Genomic DNA, 19,197 nt, shown 5'->3' on the forward strand with positions numbered 1-19,197 from the left:
TTTTTCCTAGCAAGTCCTCAAGTATATTAATACTGATGCTATAAATTAAAATAAACTACAAGCAGATATTGCTCCCTGAATGGAAGGCTACAATCTGTATTTTATCATGCATCTCAAGGCATATTTACTTAGGGAAAAGTAAATATAGGATTTACTCCCAAGTATATATACACAAGATTGAAAGTAAAGTGCAAGATTCCTGACCATGCATTAGATCAAGGGTGACTAAATCCAAGCTTTGGAGTCTTGTCTGGCACCCCATCAAACTTTTCTCTCCCCCTGACCATCCCACAACTTTGGTGATGGCAAAAAGAGATAAATTTGAACTAGACAACATTGGGATAGGAGAAGTTGTATAAACCTCTGCGCTTAGCCTGGTGCTTTGATGGGCGATTAAAACAGCCCCTCCCTGGATGTCAGACTCTTCATTTGATGGGTGAAGGGGGATGCTAGCCCCACAGATGATCTGTAGAGAGCAGCTGAGAACTCTGTGTAATAAGATTGTGAGGTGGCTAAATCCACCTGCTGGCAAATGGACCTCAGATGGCTTGGCCAAAAAAAGGTTAGCCACCCCTGTATTTAACTGTAACTATAGCTACAGTGTCTGGTTTTACAGCTTTCTAAAACATTTTTTAAAAATTAATTTTACTATTTTCCTATTCTGCCTTTTCTCCACTCCTCAATTTCATCCTCACAACAAACTTTGTAAAGTTGGTTAGGCTGAGAGTGTAACATCAATTAGTGATCCTCAGGGCTCAGTGGGGACTTAAAGGTACCACCACCATGTCCAATACTTTAACAATGACACCAATGGCACTCTCAGGTGACACCACCTTCAAATCAGAAGCCACTCTTTTACATTGATTCAAAGCAGCAGTTCCTTAACCAAAAAAAGGTGTAATTGGTAGATCACCAGGATAAATTGTAGTCAAAGGTTATCAAATAGGCAACAGTGGTCGGCAATGCAATGCGGTGTGTTTAAAGTTCCAGAGTTCAATGGAACTATTTATTTATAGTTTGTTTACTTAGAAAGCCTTATCCATCACTTCATCATAATCCTTTGCAGTAAAAATGAATTCAGGATTTTGGCAATTCCACTCCAGGTCAGAGGGTCCTTCCGATTCAGCAGTCTGGCTCATTCTCCATCACCTTCATTCTCTTTCCTGTGGGTAAAATCTCACTCCCATTCTACCATGTATTTTATTGGACCAATTTCTAATGTGGAAGCACACAGTTTTTCCCTGCTCCTCAGAATCAGGCAGAATAAAGCTTCCTGTTGTTGGCTGACAAATGCAGGTATTTCTATACAAGTGTGTACAGGGCGTAGTTCCCAAAGCTGAAGCGTTTCACAGTGAAGGACCAAAGTACAAAGTGTCCCTGAGTTGTTTGCAACAGTTCCCCCATCCTGCTCTTCTTCTCTAAATGAAAAGCAGTCACAGATGGCTGCAGCCAGGAACGAAGGAAGGCTGCAAGGAGAAAAGGATACTCTACGGCCTTTTAAATGTGTTTGTGGGAGGCTATTGGCTTGTTTGTGTTCTCATTTTGTCCTTTTATGTTGTGAACCCCTATGATCTTAACAACACAACACACACCCTTTCCCTACAGGGCATTCCTCTCCAAGCTGTGGCTCCCTGTGGAGATGATGATAGTATTATTACTGCTGTTGCTGCTGTTTTGCTAGATATGCTGGAAGCTGCCCAGAGTGGCTGGGGAAACCCAGTCAGATGGGCAGGGTACAGATAATATAAATGTCGTTGTCGTCGTTATTTGAAGATAATGATGAGCACGACTACATGTACAGTCCCTCTTTTCCAAGGAGCTCAGCAGATATAAGGGGTTTAAAATAATAATAATCAGTAACACATAGATAAGTCGACAAGCCCAGCTGAAGGGATAGAGGCAGAAACCCTAAAATGCAAGGAGAACTTCTCTAGGACGAGTCGCCAAGAGGAGGCTCCCCTGGGCAAAGCCGGCGACTCAGGGGAAAGGGTCGAGGCGGGGTTTCCAAGGAGCCCTTCGGAGGTGCCGGGACATCTTTCCCGAGCACAGCCGCCCTGGAAAGAAGAAGAGCCCCTTCCCTCCATGCAAGAGCAGGAGAGAGGAAAGAGCAACACCGGCAGCCGCTTCTCACCTGATGCTCCTTCACCACCTGGCTTAGGCAAGGGTACCGCTCCGAGATCCAACGGTAAAATTTCGGCACTCCCATGGCGGCTGCTGCTCCTCTTCGCCCTCAGATGCCCGCTCTTAACGCCAGCCCTGCCCGACACAACAAGCAACTGGCCGCCGCCGCCGCCACAGGCCAAAAACAAACCACCTCTCTCTTCCGGGCGAGGGCCGGAGTTTGCTCACGGAGCAGCTGTTCCTAGAGCGGACCGGCACTGCGTCAGAGGGTCAACAAGGCAGGCGGGGAGAGGCCCGCCCCCCGCAATGGCGCACCCTGCTGGAAGCTGCGGAAACTGCAGGAAGGCAGCCGCCGCCGCCTCCGCCTTTGCGTTTCCGAAACCTTCGGTGATAGCGTGTGTCGTGTGTACAGAGCTAGGGTTCTCCTATTTCAAAAAGTGAAAATCCGGACGCAAAAGTTTTGGTTGTGTTGTTTTGTTTGGCGAAATCTCAAAGTTTTTGAGCTATTTTTAAAGGAAATCTCCACGCGCTGCCATACGTCCGGAGTTTCCCGGACATTCAAGGGCGAGACGAGAAAAAGGCGTTGTTTGGTTTTTTTTGCTGCCCGTCTTTGTTTTATTTATCTCATTAAAAATTCTGTGCTGCTTTACAGTGGGAGGGAAAAAAGGTGGCTAAGAAGGGATGGAGTAAAATGACTTTCGACCTCAAAAGTTGAGCTGTTGTTTCTAAATAGTATTTGAGTTTTCTCCCCTGCTTGTCACACAACTACTGAAGGCATAAAAGGTCCGCAAGAAAAATAACCGGAAACCCTGCGCTAGATCATTAAAAAAATTCATGCGAAGTCTGAGTGGGTCATGGTGGTCAATAAGCAGATTGAGAAGTCAGCGTGGTGCTGTCACTGTCCGGGAGTAGCACAAGATGGGAAGCCCCTCTCCTGTCTTCAATAGTGGTGCAAAAGGAGGAATTTCAGAAAGTGCAGCTTTTGCCTTGCTTGACAGGTAACTTCTTCTAATTCATAAGAAAGATATGGGTTTAAAATCTATGCAGGAAAGGTAATGTTTGTATGCAGTGTGTCGTGGTGGAGAGCAAATTCATTTCTACTCTACACAAGGTCCAAATCAGGGATTCTACTTGCTGCAACTCTTAACATCCACTCCTTCACAATGGCCAAACAGCGGAACTACCAGCAACTGGTATTCAGACAGTGGAAGTCAACATAACTGAGCCTCTGCCCTCCTTTACCTCTGGCCAACCCCTTTCTCCTCTTCTCTTAGAACTTGCAAAGTATCACAGCTCAGAAAGCTCTCACACCACTTTTAATGTGTGGTCTTATTCCATTCTTGGAATAAGAACCCCCCAGGTCAGGAAACACTGCATTAATGTGTCTTGACACACAGTTTGAAAAGCTCTGCCATACAGCATTGGTGGAGTAGACTCCACTAATAATTTTGAGTACACTTTGGTTAGATACAACCATCATTTACAATAACCATGAATTATACCCATGACCAGATGCAAGTCAGCAGCACCAGACGACTCCATTTGACTAGGCGCTGGAGTGGATCTCACCCTGTGCCTTGCAGAGCCGGGCCAACACTGTCGAAGAGCCTGCGCCCCTCGGCAACATCCAAAGGCTCTGATCCACTAGGTGCTGAGGTGGATTTCACCCTGCACCGTGCAGAGTCAGGCCCAGGCTGCCACAGGGCCCAGCACTGGCAGCAGCAACAAGCAGCTTCGGCTCACCCAGACTTACCCATTGCCACCCCACTTACTTGACCTGGGTTAGTGTGTTGACTGCCTTGTGTAGGTGTGTAGTGTAAAAGCTCCCCATGCTCTTTCTGGGACTGGAAAGCGGTTACTTTAACCTCCAGTTTGTTAGTAAAACTGAATTACTGTGTTACGAAATGATGCATGTCTAAAAAGTGTGTCACCAACACGAGCAGTTTGGAAAGCTCTGCTGTGCTGTATGGAATGCTAAAATGGTAATAAGTTGCCACAGATAGCATCCAGAATCCTGTGCATTAACAGGATTTTGCAACTGAAATATAGAAACGTTTACATTGGGACCAGTTTTATTACCTCTTTAGTACTACTTAACCCAACTTAGTAGTTTGGGCACTTAAAAAAAGGCCTTTCAGATGTGGAATGGGGAGATAATCTAGGTATTGTGCATACCCTTTTAATAGAGATAAAAGATAAAAATACTGAGTAGCTAAAACGCTGCATTCAAACTTTTTAAAATGAAAGGTTTCAGCTCTTTAATAATCTGTATAAATGGCTTTTCAAATACAAGTGGCATTTATATACAAATATGGAATATAAACAAAATCACACACTGAAACACATAGTTGTGCTAGCAGAAAATACCAAAGTAGAAATGATATTTTTTTAAAAAACAAAAAACAGGTGTCCCTGAACTAAACCTCCCCCCAAAAAATATATTTTACAGCAACTCGTTTGTAAATGCTAGAGGTTCACATATGCGGAGCCCAGCCAAGGTACATCTGGCACAGAAAGTTTTCATCTGTTGCATCTTGAATGAGATGGTGAACATGTCCTTCAATTGACAAAGGCAGGCCCTTTACTCTATTCCTGTTTTTAATCACACCCTGAAGTCGCTGATCTATATCCAAAACATGGGTCTTGGCCTGAAAGCAAGCAAACAATAGTCAAGATGACAAAAGGGTGGCATTAATAGACTAGAAGGTAATCTTTAGTAGCAACAGTTACATCTGTCCCCCCACCTGAAAGTTGCATTAATAGTTATTTTTATTAATTACTGCCAGGCATTCCTCTCTTCCAGTTACTCATACTGACTTGCGCTCCACTTCAGATATTCGGCTCAAAAAGGGAACTTGTAAACTAAGCAACTGTAATTTGCATAATTTATTGGTACACCAAGGCTGCATGCACACCATACATTTAATGCACATGGACTCCCTAAAGAATCCTAGGAAATGTAGTTAAGGGTTCTGAGAATTGTAGCTCTATGAGGAGTAGACTACCAGGATTATGGGGGGGGGGGTCATGTATCTTAAATGTATGATGTGTACGTAGCCCAAGTGTGGGACTCCTTGGCACAGAATCCGAATTTTTGGCACACAATATGAATTAACTGTCCTGCCTGTACTTATGGTGTCCCCACCCCCACCAAGTCACCTTTTCATTGACAATTTCTCCAGTTTCATTCACGAGAGTTTTTGTATTGCCTCTAACTGGTTTGCTCCATTCCACAAGAGGATCGTGGAGAAAAGTCTTCAAAACGCTAGATGACATATAAAACAAAGGAAAGTTAACGGTTCAAGAAAATTCATGTAGTTTCGGTGGGAAAGAAACATTATTTATACATCTTTCAACTTCTGCAATTCTGAATCATTACACAAACAGAACTTGTTGTTACTTACACCTCACTCTTTCTTCAAAATGCTCACAGCATCTTGCATGTACCGTATTGGCCCGAATATAAGCCACATCTCTCCCCCCCCCCCCATTCCAACCCTGAAAAGTTAAAGTGCGGCTTATATTTGCACCTTACACTGCTGGCAAAGCGGCACAGCCCCTCCCCCCCAAAAAGAAGCAGTCCAGGAGCACGGGGCAACAGCATGCAGCCCGCCCACCATTCCCAAGCCTCTCTTGGCGCTGGCTTGGGGAGGTAGTGCCAGGAGGTGGTAGTGCAGTGCACTCAGAACTGGGCGCCAGTGCCAGCCACCCCACCTTCAGGGCAGTAGTGCCAGGAGGCAGGCCGCACCCACAAATAAGCCTTGAATTTTAAAGGTGCGGCTTATTTGCAGGTGTGTCTTATATTCGGGCCAATACGGTAGTTCCCAGGTAGTTTTCCAACTGGGCAACTTGCAGGGCCAGACCTGCTCAGAAATGTACCATGTACTCTCAGACCATTTCCCGCAGACTTTGAGATGCAATTTCATTTTTGGCTTTTACTAATAGGCATATTGTTTTCCAGTTCATCAAATGCAGGGGTAAGCCCCATCCATTTCAATGCACCTTACTTCCTGGTCAACATGTATGATACTGCAGCCTTAGAAAGGGGTAAGCATATCAGTTGGATCCTAAGAACCCTGAGTCAAGTTTTGCTCATGGAACAAGGCTTTCCATATTTCCCCACCATGGCATACCTCTTGCCCATCCCAGATACGCTGATTCTAGGGTCTAAGCATCCTGAGAAACAGTGTTTGATGTAGCATAGGGAGGTTTGTAGCTGAAAGAGGAAAATGGAAAAAAAGAGAGGGAAAACTTCCACCTCCACAAGCAGAAAGGCTTTCTGTCTATGCAAGCTGCCCCAGGATACAGCCTACTGAGATCAAAGGAGTCACAGAAGCAAAGGGAAACTGTGTAATGTGATAGCACTCATTCAGTATTGACAAGCTATATTCCATGGGGTGGTGGTGGTGGCATAACTGAAGCAATGTCAATATTGAAAATGCTAAAGTAAAGCCCTTGGTAACGGAGTAGGTGATATTCAAGAAAGTCATATGAGGGGAGGGTATTGTCTCCCCCCCCCCTTTTACTGATATTACACTAGTGGCCAAAATTGTGGAAACCTTTTGGGAAAAGTGTATTCCTGAGGCTGGATGGCTCATAACACCACTTTTTTTGGGGGAGTAATACCATAAAATTATATATCAATGGAATGAAGAATGTAATACAACTCTCTAAACACTCATGCTCATTGCATATCAACCTAAGCAAGTTGTGCTTTGTTTTTCTGCTTATTTGGCTATATAATTTGACAGAATACAGATAATTGAACAAACTTTGTTGCATTACATTCTTCACTAAATTATCCTTCCATTGATATAAATTTTATTGTATTACTCAAAAAATAAAAAGTGGTGTTATGAGCCATCAAACCTCAGAAATACACTTTTCCCAAAAGGTTTCCACAATTTTGACCCTAGTGTATATTATATATGTTGTAGAGTGCTCTGTAGTCTCCTGATGAAAGGTGGTATATAAATTTAAATAATAATAATACTAATAATAATAATAATAATTAATAATAATAATAATCCCATTGAAATTATGAATTTAAGTTTTTCAGTCCACTGATTTCAACATGTCCCTTTGAGTATGGCTAATAATAATAATATCACCCAGTGATTGTATGCCCATGCTCTGGCAGACTTTTTTAAAAAAAGCAAAGTTTCCACTAGGAATTTACAGTGGTTAAATAGTTCACATTGTAAAGTTAGATAGCATATGAAGTTTTTCACATCTCAGTTACTGTACCTCATTAGTGGTTCTCTCTGATCACGCATGAGTCTCAGTGTAACTTCACAAGCTCTTCGGAAGAGACCTTCCGTCCCCATTGGACCCATACCATTGACCATGTTATGTGTAAGGCGAAATGGAACAATCTCCGGAAAATCAAACATTTCTCCCTTCAAAAGAAAATAATTCATTGTAGGATTTCGTAAGACTACCCTTCTCATGTGGTGCACATTAACTGTTGCATAAGATTGTAATTCCAACGAAACTTAACCAACCAGTACACTAGTGTAAATTTAATATTGTTATGTAAAATCTGAAAGGCAAACAGATACTTTGAATGATCTCATATACATATAGTGATAGTTGACGTCTTTATATTTTGCTTTTTGCTTTGTTATGATCTTCTCTGAGCATAATGAACACGTAAAAGCTATATAAAGCGACTGTTTGCTAGCGGCTGATTTGGTTGTTGGATGCTAAAACAAAATATTTTTGGCATCATATAATGCTAAGTTCTGAAGTAAAGTTTGCCTTAAACATTTACAGGAGTACCTCAAGCAGACACCACAAAAATATATTCATGACGTAACTTCCAACATAATCCTTTAGTTTCTCAAGTGTTTAGTTGTGCAACTTCTTTGAACCGTGCAACGTCATTTGAAAAGGAAAATTGTTTTCAATTACTTGAGACAATGGAAGTGTTTTAGTTTCTCACCTTATTGAACAGGCAGTTGAAATCCACATGCACACAGTCACCTGTTAAGGAATCAAACAGAATATTTTCTCCATGACGATCACCGAGCCCTAGTATGTACCCAACCATTGACATCACTGCAGTGGAACGACAATAGGCTGATCTACTGCTGTACCTAGAAAGAAGAAACACCATAGGAGCACATGGTTATTTGGGCCTTCATACCCTTATACTTAAATGTTTCTGATCACAGCAAAGAAACCAAGATGCCATGTAGTTTACTATGATGAATAAACTTATTGCCATCACAGCTTCTGCTACATTACAACTGGCTCTCTTTTTAACCCTTGGCATGACAGCAACATAAATGCAATAGTACAGGGCAACAAACTGACCAGGAAGTAGGATCAGGGAATTTCCTCAGAAACCATTCATGAAAAATCGGAGGGTGCCGGGGAAGCAGAGTTTCTTTGTAAACTTTCAGTTTTTCCGACAGAGGTGCTGTTTTTGGAAGCATACATTGACGTAGCTCTTTTCCAGTCATGTAGACACCTATGAAAGAAAAATCAGTTAGACACAGTAAGCTAATTGTGGGAATGTTCAGGGATGCGGGAGAGGATATATTGTATGATTATATCCTTATCCAACTTGTGTTAACAAGTTTCCAATATCAGCAGAGTAAAACATTCCTCTTTATTTTAAGTTCGCAACGGCAGTGTTTGCTCAGGCTTGTTTAAGCCTCTATAATAATCACTCTGGTAATTTCCCCTTATTCCCTCTTAAAATAGAAGACACGACACAGTCCTTTACAAAAGTATAAAAAGAGTTTACTCACATTCTGTTCACATCAGATCCCAGAAGGCAGACTTAGGCTTAAAGAAGTAATATACATTTAGTGTCTATCTTATAAGAAGATAGTCCCTTTCTCCTCTCTTGGCTGGGAGCCAAGAGGGCATCTTTAGCTTAGTAGATGTTGCTTCTTCGAAGATGGAGAGGCAAGAGAGTAAGAGAGATGGCTGCCCCTGCCCTGTGCTTTTATCATTACCTGCACAGGTGAGGCCACACCCACCTCTAGTCACATGTGGAGGAAGTCTGGCCCAGCCCAGAGGGAAACAGGAAGTTTACCTGCTGGCTGGACAAACATCCCTCCCCATGTCTAAATATGTACACTCTAGGAATGTTGTAATTGACTGCTCTTGTGTTTTACATTCCACACTAATGCTATACAGTTAAGCTAGTCAGCGATGGTAGGTTGAGTAAACACTGAGGCTACATTTGCACCTTTTGATAGGCCATAAGCCACAGCTTACAGTGCACAAGTGAATCGCACCTGCTTTGCTCCTTCCCTGCTCCTCCCCAGTCACATGCGGAGGAAGCAAACCAAGGTCCCTGGCTTAGCTTGAAAGTTTAAACCAGGGGTCGTGGTTTGTTTTGCTCAAACCACAATAGGTAAGCCAGGAACAAACCAAGGCTTATATCATGGTTTGGTTTCGAGTAAAGCAAATATGATCCCTGATCTGGGCACAACCGTAAACAAAGTATTGTAGTTTGTTTTCGTTCAGCACTAGTAGGGAGGAAAAAAGTAGGCACACTTTGATATGTAGCAAGCTATAGTTTATTGCTTACCATTATGTGAAAATGCAGCCGCTGTATACCAATCAGAGCACGGGAGACCAACATGACATATTTTGAAGGATTGTGTAACATTCGACGCTCTCCCTTGCACATCTTCTGTTGTCACTCACACACATGTATTTTTTCCCATTTAAAAAGGGCTTTTGTTTCCTACCTTTCTCTCTGTATAATTTGATCAGGATATTTCTTAAGCCAGCAGTGTTGTTCACCCATTCAATTATTCCACATTCTTCATTCAGAGGAATAACAGCGTAGGTTCGGATGTGGAGTTCTCGCCTTCGTGACTCGGCATCCTTTCTTAAGCACTATGGAAGAAACATATCACCAACCATAAGACCAATGCCATATATACCATATAAAAAAATCTCTCTCTCTCTCTTTCACACACACACACACACACACACACACACACACACACACCCCTATCTTTCATCCTCTTCCAGCTATTCCATGCTATTCTCTCTTCTGCCAAAAAGGGCATACATAGTTGGTGATCTAAAGTAGTGTGACGTAGGCAGCAGCAGTTCATGGAGGCTAATCAAGTATAACCCTGTACAGCTTAAGAAACCACCACCACATACCCAATGTCACATTTGAAAAGGACCTCAGCTGAAATATTTGCTGGACTTTGGCATTGGCTGGGATCCATCCCATAGTTCTTTATTATAGTTGTACAGTGGTACCTTGGGTTAAGTACTTAATTCGTTCCGGAGGTCCGTTCTTAACCTGAAACAGTTCTTAATCTGAAGAACTTTAGCTAATGGGGCCTCCTGCTGCCCCCACGCTGCCGGAGCCCGATTTCTGTTCTTATCCTGAAGCAAAGTTCTTAACCTGAAGCACTATTTCTGGGTTAGCGGCGTGTGTAACCTAAACCATATGTAACCTGAAGCGCATGTAACCCGAGGTACCACTGTACAAACAAGAAAAATAGTATGTACAGTATCTCAAACTGTTTAGTTCCATGTATCAGCATCTGCCTTCCTCAGTAACAGTTGGCGTATCATATGACTGCTGTGAGCCAAGAGTTGTCAGAGTGGTCAGGATGGTATGTGACATCAGAGGATGAGGTGGGGGGGGGGGGGCATTACTTTTCAGAAAAGGAAAGCTAGATAGAAGTTAAGTGTTGCCTTCTAGACTAAGCCCATGGCACATTAAGAGTTATGAAAACAGATACAGAGGTTTCACCTTCTTCTCATATCCTTGGATCAAATGCTTGCTCTGTAGAAAAAAATATCAACGTCTGAAAAGTTGTGGCTACTGAAATTAAAATGGTCAAGATTGCTCATTTATGGTTTGGATGCTTCAAGGGTCTTTTATGCATATGTACATGCATGCAGGGACGCAGGTGGCGCTGTGGGTTAAAGCCTCAGCACCTAGGACTTGCCGATCGAAAGGTCGGCGGTTCGAATCCCTGCGGCGGGGTGCGCTCCCGCTGCTCGGTCCCAGCGCCTGCCAACCTAGCAGTTCGAAAGCACCTCCGGGTACAAGTAGATAAATAGGGACCGCTTACCAGCGGGAAGGTAAACGGCGTTTCCGTGTGCGGCTCTGGCTCGCCAGAGCAGCGATGTCACGCTGGCCACGTGACCCGGAAGTGTCTCCGGACAGCGCTGGCCCCTGGCCTCTTGAGTGAGATGGGCGCACAACCCCAGAGTCTGTCAAGACTGGCCCATACGGGCAGGGGTACCTTTACCTTTACCTTACATGCATGCAGATGTCGATGCCTAGCAATGAAGAATTCTCAGTACAGTCGTACCTTGGAGGTTGAACGGAATCCATTCCGGAAGTCCATTCGACTTCCAAAACGTTCAGAAATCAAAGCGCGGCTTCTGATTGGCTGCAGGAAGACCCGCCAGACGTTCGGGTTCCAAAGAACGTTTGCAAACCGGAACACTCACATTTGGGAGGCAAAACATCCATTTACCAAGGTGTTCGGGATCCAAGGTACAACTGTACTGCAAAAGTAAAGAGTCTGGAGGAGGGTTCCTGAATAAATATAATAAATGGTCGCTATAGTTGATATAGCAAACAGTATATTGTATTGTTTCAAGTCTCTTCTTTTTGTGAATAAAATTTTATTTCTTTATTAATTCATGATGGGGGGGGCAATTAACGAGGCAATACTCCTACAAAGCCCCAATGGAAAGTAAGGGGGTATTGGACTGCCAATATCCAGCTTTGCAAAACACACTTAAAGAATGAAAGAACCTTATTTATCAGGGAATTGAACTCCATGAGTCGACAGTCCTTTCTTAGGTCATCTTTTGGCTTGCACATCATGATATAGGACTTCCCATCTGAACCATTTAAAGTAATCTTCTTGGGCTTCTGAAGAGAGGAAAGGATTTCAACCTAAAGAAAAAGACAGCAACAATTTAGCATGAAAAAAATGCTTAATGTATCCTCTTGGTGAAATCTACACCTAATCCAAACCATCTCAAAACTTTACATCGGTCCATATATGTATACTGGTAATCCAGACAACCTCCTCAGGGCTCCAGTTCATCCTTCCCCTTATCAAAGACCCTTTCCCCTTTATTTCTTTTCTGCTATTCACTTCTACAGCCAAGTAATTTACTGTATGATAAAGAGCTAACTTGCATCAATATATAAACATAGAACCTTAATACTCACTGTGTCACCAAAGCCAGCAATGTAAGGCCAACACCCAGGAAAAGGATCATGATTTGAATGTGTGCCAGGAGCCGAAGGCAGAGTAGGTATCATTACCGATTGCAAAGGAATAAGGATTTCACTAAATGTCTGCTCCTCTATCAGCTTTTTGAGACTTTTGAAATGAATGTTCATGCTTAATGTGGAGGTGCTCCCATCAACCTGGGAAAAAAGTTAATGCATAATACTCAAAGGATAAGGTAAATACTTAGACAATACTGACACTCTTAACAGTTTCCATATACAACTTTTATTTCACAAGTTAGGAATATTTCCAATTCTTCCCTCCGTTTTGTGAAATGGGACTGAACTTCATCTCCACAAACTATGTTCAGGGGAGTTCCTTCTGTCAGAGCTAACCTCAATGCAATAATTAAACTGTGCAAGGAGAACCAAGCAAACAGCTGAATGTATTTATTTTTTTAGTCAGTACAACAATAAGCATAGCCAATGCTTTTTTTCTGGGGGGAGACAGTGGTACGCATACCCCTAAACATTTTGTGAATCTTTGTACTTTTGTCCATTTACTGTATTTCCCCCAATTTGAACTATAAAATGGTGATTTACTCAAAATAAGAGTACCCCAACCATTTTTTTAGAAAAAAAGCACTGAACATAGCTCATTAAAGACCTCTTAATATCAAAATAAAAGGGACGCAGGTGGCGCTGTGGGTTAAAGCCTCAGCGCCTAGGACTTGCCGATCAAAAGGTCGGCGGTTCGAATCCCTGCGGCGGGGTGCGCTCCCGCTGCTCGGTCCCAGCGCCTGCCAACCTAGCAGTTCGAAAGCACCTCCGGGTGCAAGTAGATAAATAGGGACCGCTTACCAGCGGGAAGGTAAACGGCGTTTCCGTGTGCAGCTCTGGCGCGCCAGAGCAGCGATGTCACGCTGGCCACGTGACCCGGAAGTGTCTTCGGACAGCGCTGGCCCCTGGCCTCTTAAGTGAGATGGGCGCACAACCCCAGAGTCTGTCAAGACTGGCCCGTACGGGCAGGGGTACCTTTACCTTTACCTTTAATATCAAAATGTGCTTATTTATCAATTATGCCATTACTGAAACCAATAAAGTTACTGAAAATCTGATCACTTTGAAATAATGAATTTGAAGCCTCGGGGATATATAATCTAGCATTTTTATCTTTATAAATCGTCTTAGGCAGCAATCCTAACCCTAGCCACTCCTAAGTAAGTCCCATTAGGTTAAATAGGGTGTACTACCAAGGAAAAGGGCTTAGGATTGCAACCTAAATTATTATCCTGAAGTGTCAAGTAGCATAATACAGTGGTGCCTCGCAAGACGAAATTAATTCGTTCCGCAAGTTTTTTCTTCTTGCGAGTTTTTCGTCTTGTGAAGCACGGTTTCCCATAGGAATGCATTGAAAATCAATTAATGCGTTCCTAGGGAGACCGCCTTCAGACCAGGCCCTGGGACAGTCTGTCCCCGGACCTCTTCTGAAGGCTGGCGGGGGGAGAAGGAATTTTCTCCCCACCGCCAGCCTTCAGAACAGCCTTCAGAACACTGCAAGCCTTAGGACAGGTCCGGGAATAGAGGAGAAGGCGCGCTGCGCTTCCCCGCTGTCCCTGGAGATTTCCCTATGGGCTTTCGTCTTGCGAAGCAAGCCCATAGGGAAATTCGTCTTGCGAAGCCGCTAAAAATCGGAAAACCCTTTCGTTTTGCAGGTTTTTCGTTTAGCGAGGCATTCGTCTTGCGGGGCACCACTGTAACAATGTTGTATGTGAAGTCCAACAGTGTCTATCTCCCAGCAGAACTGACAACGTTGATGGAATACATTTTGCAGCATCCGTCCTGCAGCAGCATCCCATATCTGCTCCAGCAAGTTGGGGCCTCCTCCAGGAAAAAAACACACCAGATTGTACAGTATTGTTTCACCAAGTAGAAGAACCCTTTAAATCTGATTAGCAACGCTAAACTATGGGAAAGGAGCAACTTCTGTGCGAATAAACTTTACCGATTTGTTACACAGCTCTAGGAGTTTATCTGTCAGGCGAGCTGCATCCCCTATAAACTTTCCCAGAGATGCCTTCATGTGAATAGCTTTGTTGAGGATTTCCTTGCATCTGTTCACACGCATTGCATAGGAGGACTACAAAAAAAAAGAGTTCATTTCAAATATCTCTTTATCACTCTTCAATTCAAAAGTTCCAGGGTGGTTTTACAACACCACCACAGGACGTCAGTTTAGAACAATTAAAGGCAGCACTAAAAACCAGCACAGCAGAAATAGTAAGCTACAGATGTTAAAAGACTGGGAAAACCAAAATTTATCTGCCTGGCATCTTAAAAACAGTAATGCAGGCCCCAGATGAGCCCTCATGAGACGCAAATACTACATATAAGTGAGACAACATGGTTTCAAATAAGGGCCTATGAGGAAGGTTATAAAGCAGCTAAGCAGATCTGTGCTAGCTCAATGTCTAGAAGGGTGATTGCCTGGGATAAAAAATTTAAAATAAATGAAGTCAACCTGTCATGCAGTTTCAAAATACTCAGAATAACTGACTTGACTGCAGCTTCCTCTACTTGTAGTTAAGAAAATGATATTTGATTAGAAAATTAAAGAGGGACTGGAAATCTAATATATTAAGACCACTGTGCATGAGGGACCCTTAAAAGAAAGCGGAAACTCCACACAAACAGAATTTGCTCATGTATCTGAAAACTGTACTGGCTGTTCTGTTTGGAGACAGAAAGCTAAAAACAGAGAGAGGGCGTGAGAGAGAGATGCAACTGTATTTATCAAGGTACCTTGGATACAGCAGTCATCATCCACATTGCCTGTTGAGGGTAGGTTACAAAAACCTTTGCAATGATTGCCATAAGAACAACAAAGACATCATCATGGGAGTGGCAGATTCGGGAAATCAGCTGAGAGAAAGCTGTCAAAAACTGGTAAGGAGCCAAAAGTTGGGTGTGCTCTGTAATTGCCTTGTTGATTTTAGCCAAGTCGTTTTTCATTTGTGCACGATCATGACGACTACCTAGATGATAAGATGTAAAACAATCCTTATTCTGCTATGAGGATCCAGAAAATCTTCACTGATATTTACTTTTCAAGGATCATGGCACATATCATAAAGTCAATACCAGTTCACTTCTGGTCACTCCAACTGGACCATCCAGGTCCAGAATACAGAAACTAATGCAATTAGTGTAAAAAGAGAAGAAAATTGTCTCTAGGTAATGTAGAAAGTGGGTTTTTTTTAATATAAAAAAAATCCTACCTTTGTCACATTCATATGCTTTAGCTCCGAAGTCAAGCCACAGAGATAACATTCTTGGCATCGACTGGTAGATGAACTGATTTCCGAAATGTAAGGATCTGAAAGTAAAAGGCTGACATGTAATCTTTAATAGAAAAATTGTAAATGATATAAATGGTTCTTTAATCCCATAACCCATACTAAGGCTGTGTACACACTCCTACTAAATCAACACAACCCCAAGCCACCTGCTACATAGTGACAGATATTTAATGTACATAACCAAATATAGCTAAGTGAACCAACAGAACAGCAACTGTGCCTTCTAACCTTCCAAAGTGAATAACAATATATTTAATCAGTTCTCCCTGTTTTTCCATCTTGTTTTCTGTTACTGTAGGCATCACTTTATCATAGTATTTAGCAAGGTAGAAGTGTCCATTCTCCCATTCTGGCAAGTAAGTAGTAACATCCTGGGGGGGAAAAATGGGAAGGGGAGTGGAAATGAATAGTTAGAATTAAGAATCTTCGGTTGTACCAGTGCAACTGAGCTTCCCTTCCTCCTTCCTCCTTGTAGCCCCCTAGAACTCCAAAAAAGTATTTCCAGAAGGTCAGGGTTGTATCTTATGGAGCTACAGTGGACAACAGGGAGAGAGGAGTATCATCTGAAAACCGGGAACCTTGCATGAGGGGTGGAAAATTCCTCCAGCCAAATATTAGGTGACTCCCTTCCCCCAATCCACTGTACCCCACAGTGTTTGGACACCTCTGCCAGCATTTTTTTTAGAGGTACAGAGGACTGGCAGTGGGGAAGAGCAGAAATGAAAGATGGACTGTGCACATTGCACTCAATTTGCATAATGCTGGATATAATTCCTCATTCAGTCAGTTATGTTTGAACAATGCCCTACAAAATGTAACTGTACAAGTTAGAAAAAATACACAAATAACTGAAAAGCAATACAATATAATTCAACACGCCTTTATTACATCTTTACATGTTACAATATACAGTGGTACCTTGGGTTAAGAACTTAATTCGTTCTGGAGGTCCGTTCTTAACCTGAAACTGTTCTTAACCTGAGGTACCACTTTAGCTAATGGGGCCCTGCGCTGCCGCCGCATGCTTTCTGTTCTCATCCTGAAGCAAAGTTCTTACGCTGACGTACTATTTCTGGGTTAGCAGAGTCTGTAACCTGAAGTGTCTGTAACCCGAAGCATCTGTAACCCGAGGTACCACTGTATCACGTAATTCCTCTACGTTTAGTGCTTACCTTATATTTTTTCATTACGGCATTACTCTCAAAGTTGGCCGTTTCTTCCATAAATCTTCCCACCAGCAACAGGGCTTGCCCATGAATAAGTTTACTTTTAGTATCAGGTGGTACTTGGTTATCTGGAAAACATAAGTCAACCCCCTTCTGAAGAATGATAAGACCTTGATGAGCGTCCCCCTAAAAAAGATAAACCATTATCAATAAGTTAGCATTCATTTTCCGAATTTTACAAAGTGGGAACCCTGTAAATAAATCATGACCCAGAGAGTTACAGATATGTGCCCATAAATTCACATATAGAAGAAGCCTCACTTATTGATTTCCAACTTGTACACCTTTCTATAAAATGTTCTGTTTGCTCCACGCATTTATGCATGGAGGAATACACTCTTGCTTGGAGGGATTGTCTTCAACTGTATGAAGGTGAGGCTTCAGTGGCAGAGTTTGAACACTGCTTCAGCAGCAACCATCCTCGGCTGAGCCTTAAATAAGGATGCAGCTGCATTTCAGCAGCTGGCTCCATCTCTGAAAAGAGGAGATTCTTCATTTTAAAAGAAGATCAGTCTGCTTTAGCAGGCAACAGCTCTGATGGAGTGGAGGAGGCTGTGAGCTTCTGAGCAGGAGTCGGACGATGACATCACAACCACTGTGGACCACTGGCACAAAAGACTTGTGTATGTACTTCTGGTGTATTATATCCATCTGGGGCTGGCCTTGGGGGCAATTCCCTCATCTTTTCTGAATCCCCAGCCTCACCCCCTGACAAAGAAGAGTCCAATCTTAGTGTCATGACAGCAGGCTTTAATCTATTTAACTTCCTTACCTTGGACCACAGCCACTTTGCTCTTTCTACATATAGCTCAGATAACTTGGATTCACCAGCGTTGAGGAGGGCGTTATATGCTGTTTGGTGATGACCTGCTTTACGGGCGACTCGAGCGCTTTGGAGCCAACATTCTCCCATCTGCTCACTGTAACCCTTTCTGTAAAAATATAAACTTAAGTTTTAAAAAATATATATCAAAGGAACTGCTTGTGAAATGTGGTCAATAGGTACAAAAGATGCCGAGTCTAAAAGCAGTTCCACAAATTTAGCCAGTCTTAAAAGACGATTGTTCATGCTACCTGTTAGCTATCAAGCCTCATTCAAGCTACTGGTTTAAAATAAAGCTTTGGTTCCTTCCCCTATGAGTCATCCTATTCATCAGAGTTCTACCTACTACATAGTATTGTCTACATGATGACTTGCAACATGACATTATCTTTGATAGCTCCAACATTAAGACACTCTGGATCATTCTCACCCTGCAAAGCTGCCTCTAGGTCTAGCTAGGAACACAAATGTCTGCATTACAAGCAATGTGAATAAATATATCTTAGTCAAAACAAAATAAAAAAATTTCTTCCAGTAGCACCTTAAAGACCAACTAAGTTAGTTCTTGGTATGAGCTTTCGTGTGCATGCACACTTCTTCAGATACACTGAAGAAGTGTGCATGCACACGAAAGCTCATACAAAGAACTAACTTAGTTGGTCTTTAAGGTGCTACTGGAAGGAATTTTTTTATTTTGTTTTGACTATGGCAGACCAACACGGCTCCCTATCTGTAACTGGAAATATATCTTACTTAGGATCAGTAGACTCACGACATACTGAAAAATTACGGCCTAATCACCCAACCATAAAGCTTAATTTTCACTTCATATGTAGTTGCAAAGCTTAAATGAAATAGCCACATCTCGGACACACCCAAGCTTCTTTCCACAGATAAGCTTATGTGTTTTAGAAGGAATTGGTAGTGGGCTTCTTTTTGTTTAATTATGACATTTCAATCAATTTTAGCCAAGTTTCAGGATAGAAAGCACATAAAATAAGCCTGGTTTCACCTTTTAGTGAGGCTGAGCAAAGCCCGTCTAAGTGCCAGGATGGGCTCTTTCGCCCTGTATGAGTTCTGCGTCATTTCTATGCGAGCACACCAGTTCAGAGAATCTTTACCATAATCACTACCAGGTTGCTGAAGTATTGATCCAATGCTGTGCTCCAACTCACACAACATGTGTAGCCTGCGGTTAAACAAAACAAAATCAGCTTGATAAGCAACACGGTGCCATGTGTTTTCATTCTGTTTCACTGTCTGCATGAACAATCCCCTCAGTAATCTTAATATGAACCCCTTCTGGCAGTGGTATGCATAGTCTCCTCTATGCACAAGAGAACTATTGATACACTTTTGGACATCCTGAAATGACCCGGAAGACCTAGCACAAGCAACCTGGGATTACCAGATACAAATCTCAGATCTAGATGATCTCTGTATCAGGGTCGGGGAACCTGTGGCCTTCCAGATGTT

The 19,197-nt window shown here is 42.6% G+C and overlaps 2 protein-coding genes across 2 annotated transcripts in view; both read right to left on the reverse strand.

Annotated features, from left to right (window-relative positions):
- The window catches only part of XRN1 (5'-3' exoribonuclease 1), a 44,893-nt gene extending 42,508 nt beyond the window's left edge, over window positions 1-2,385 (reverse strand). The window contains exon 1 of the mRNA XM_083739018.1: window positions 2,132-2,385. Within this exon, the coding sequence (XP_083595144.1) occupies window positions 2,132-2,206 (75 nt within the window). The 5' untranslated portion in view covers window positions 2,207-2,385. The remainder of the gene's footprint in view (window positions 1-2,131) is intronic.
- Window positions 2,386-4,353: 1,968 nt separating this feature from the next.
- Window positions 4,354-19,197, reverse strand: part of ATR (ATR checkpoint kinase) — a 49,200-nt gene continuing 34,356 nt past the window's right edge. Inside the window, exons 33-47 of the mRNA XM_083739017.1 lie at window positions 18,734-18,910; window positions 17,671-17,830; window positions 16,845-17,024; window positions 15,901-16,043; window positions 15,592-15,689; window positions 15,116-15,348; window positions 14,319-14,453; window positions 12,311-12,511; window positions 11,885-12,028; window positions 9,834-9,984; window positions 8,440-8,596; window positions 8,066-8,219; window positions 7,369-7,520; window positions 5,281-5,386; window positions 4,354-4,769 (exon numbers count right to left, since the gene is read on the reverse strand). Of these exons, the coding sequence (XP_083595143.1) occupies window positions 4,596-4,769; window positions 5,281-5,386; window positions 7,369-7,520; window positions 8,066-8,219; window positions 8,440-8,596; window positions 9,834-9,984; window positions 11,885-12,028; window positions 12,311-12,511; window positions 14,319-14,453; window positions 15,116-15,348; window positions 15,592-15,689; window positions 15,901-16,043; window positions 16,845-17,024; window positions 17,671-17,830; window positions 18,734-18,910 (2,365 nt within the window). The 3' untranslated portion in view covers window positions 4,354-4,595. The remainder of the gene's footprint in view (window positions 4,770-5,280; window positions 5,387-7,368; window positions 7,521-8,065; window positions 8,220-8,439; window positions 8,597-9,833; window positions 9,985-11,884; window positions 12,029-12,310; window positions 12,512-14,318; window positions 14,454-15,115; window positions 15,349-15,591; window positions 15,690-15,900; window positions 16,044-16,844; window positions 17,025-17,670; window positions 17,831-18,733; window positions 18,911-19,197) is intronic.

The sequence above is a fragment of the Podarcis gaigeae genome (assembly GCF_964106915.1).
Source record: "Podarcis gaigeae genome assembly, chromosome: 5".
Classification (NCBI taxonomy): domain Eukaryota; kingdom Metazoa; phylum Chordata; class Lepidosauria; order Squamata; family Lacertidae; genus Podarcis; species Podarcis gaigeae.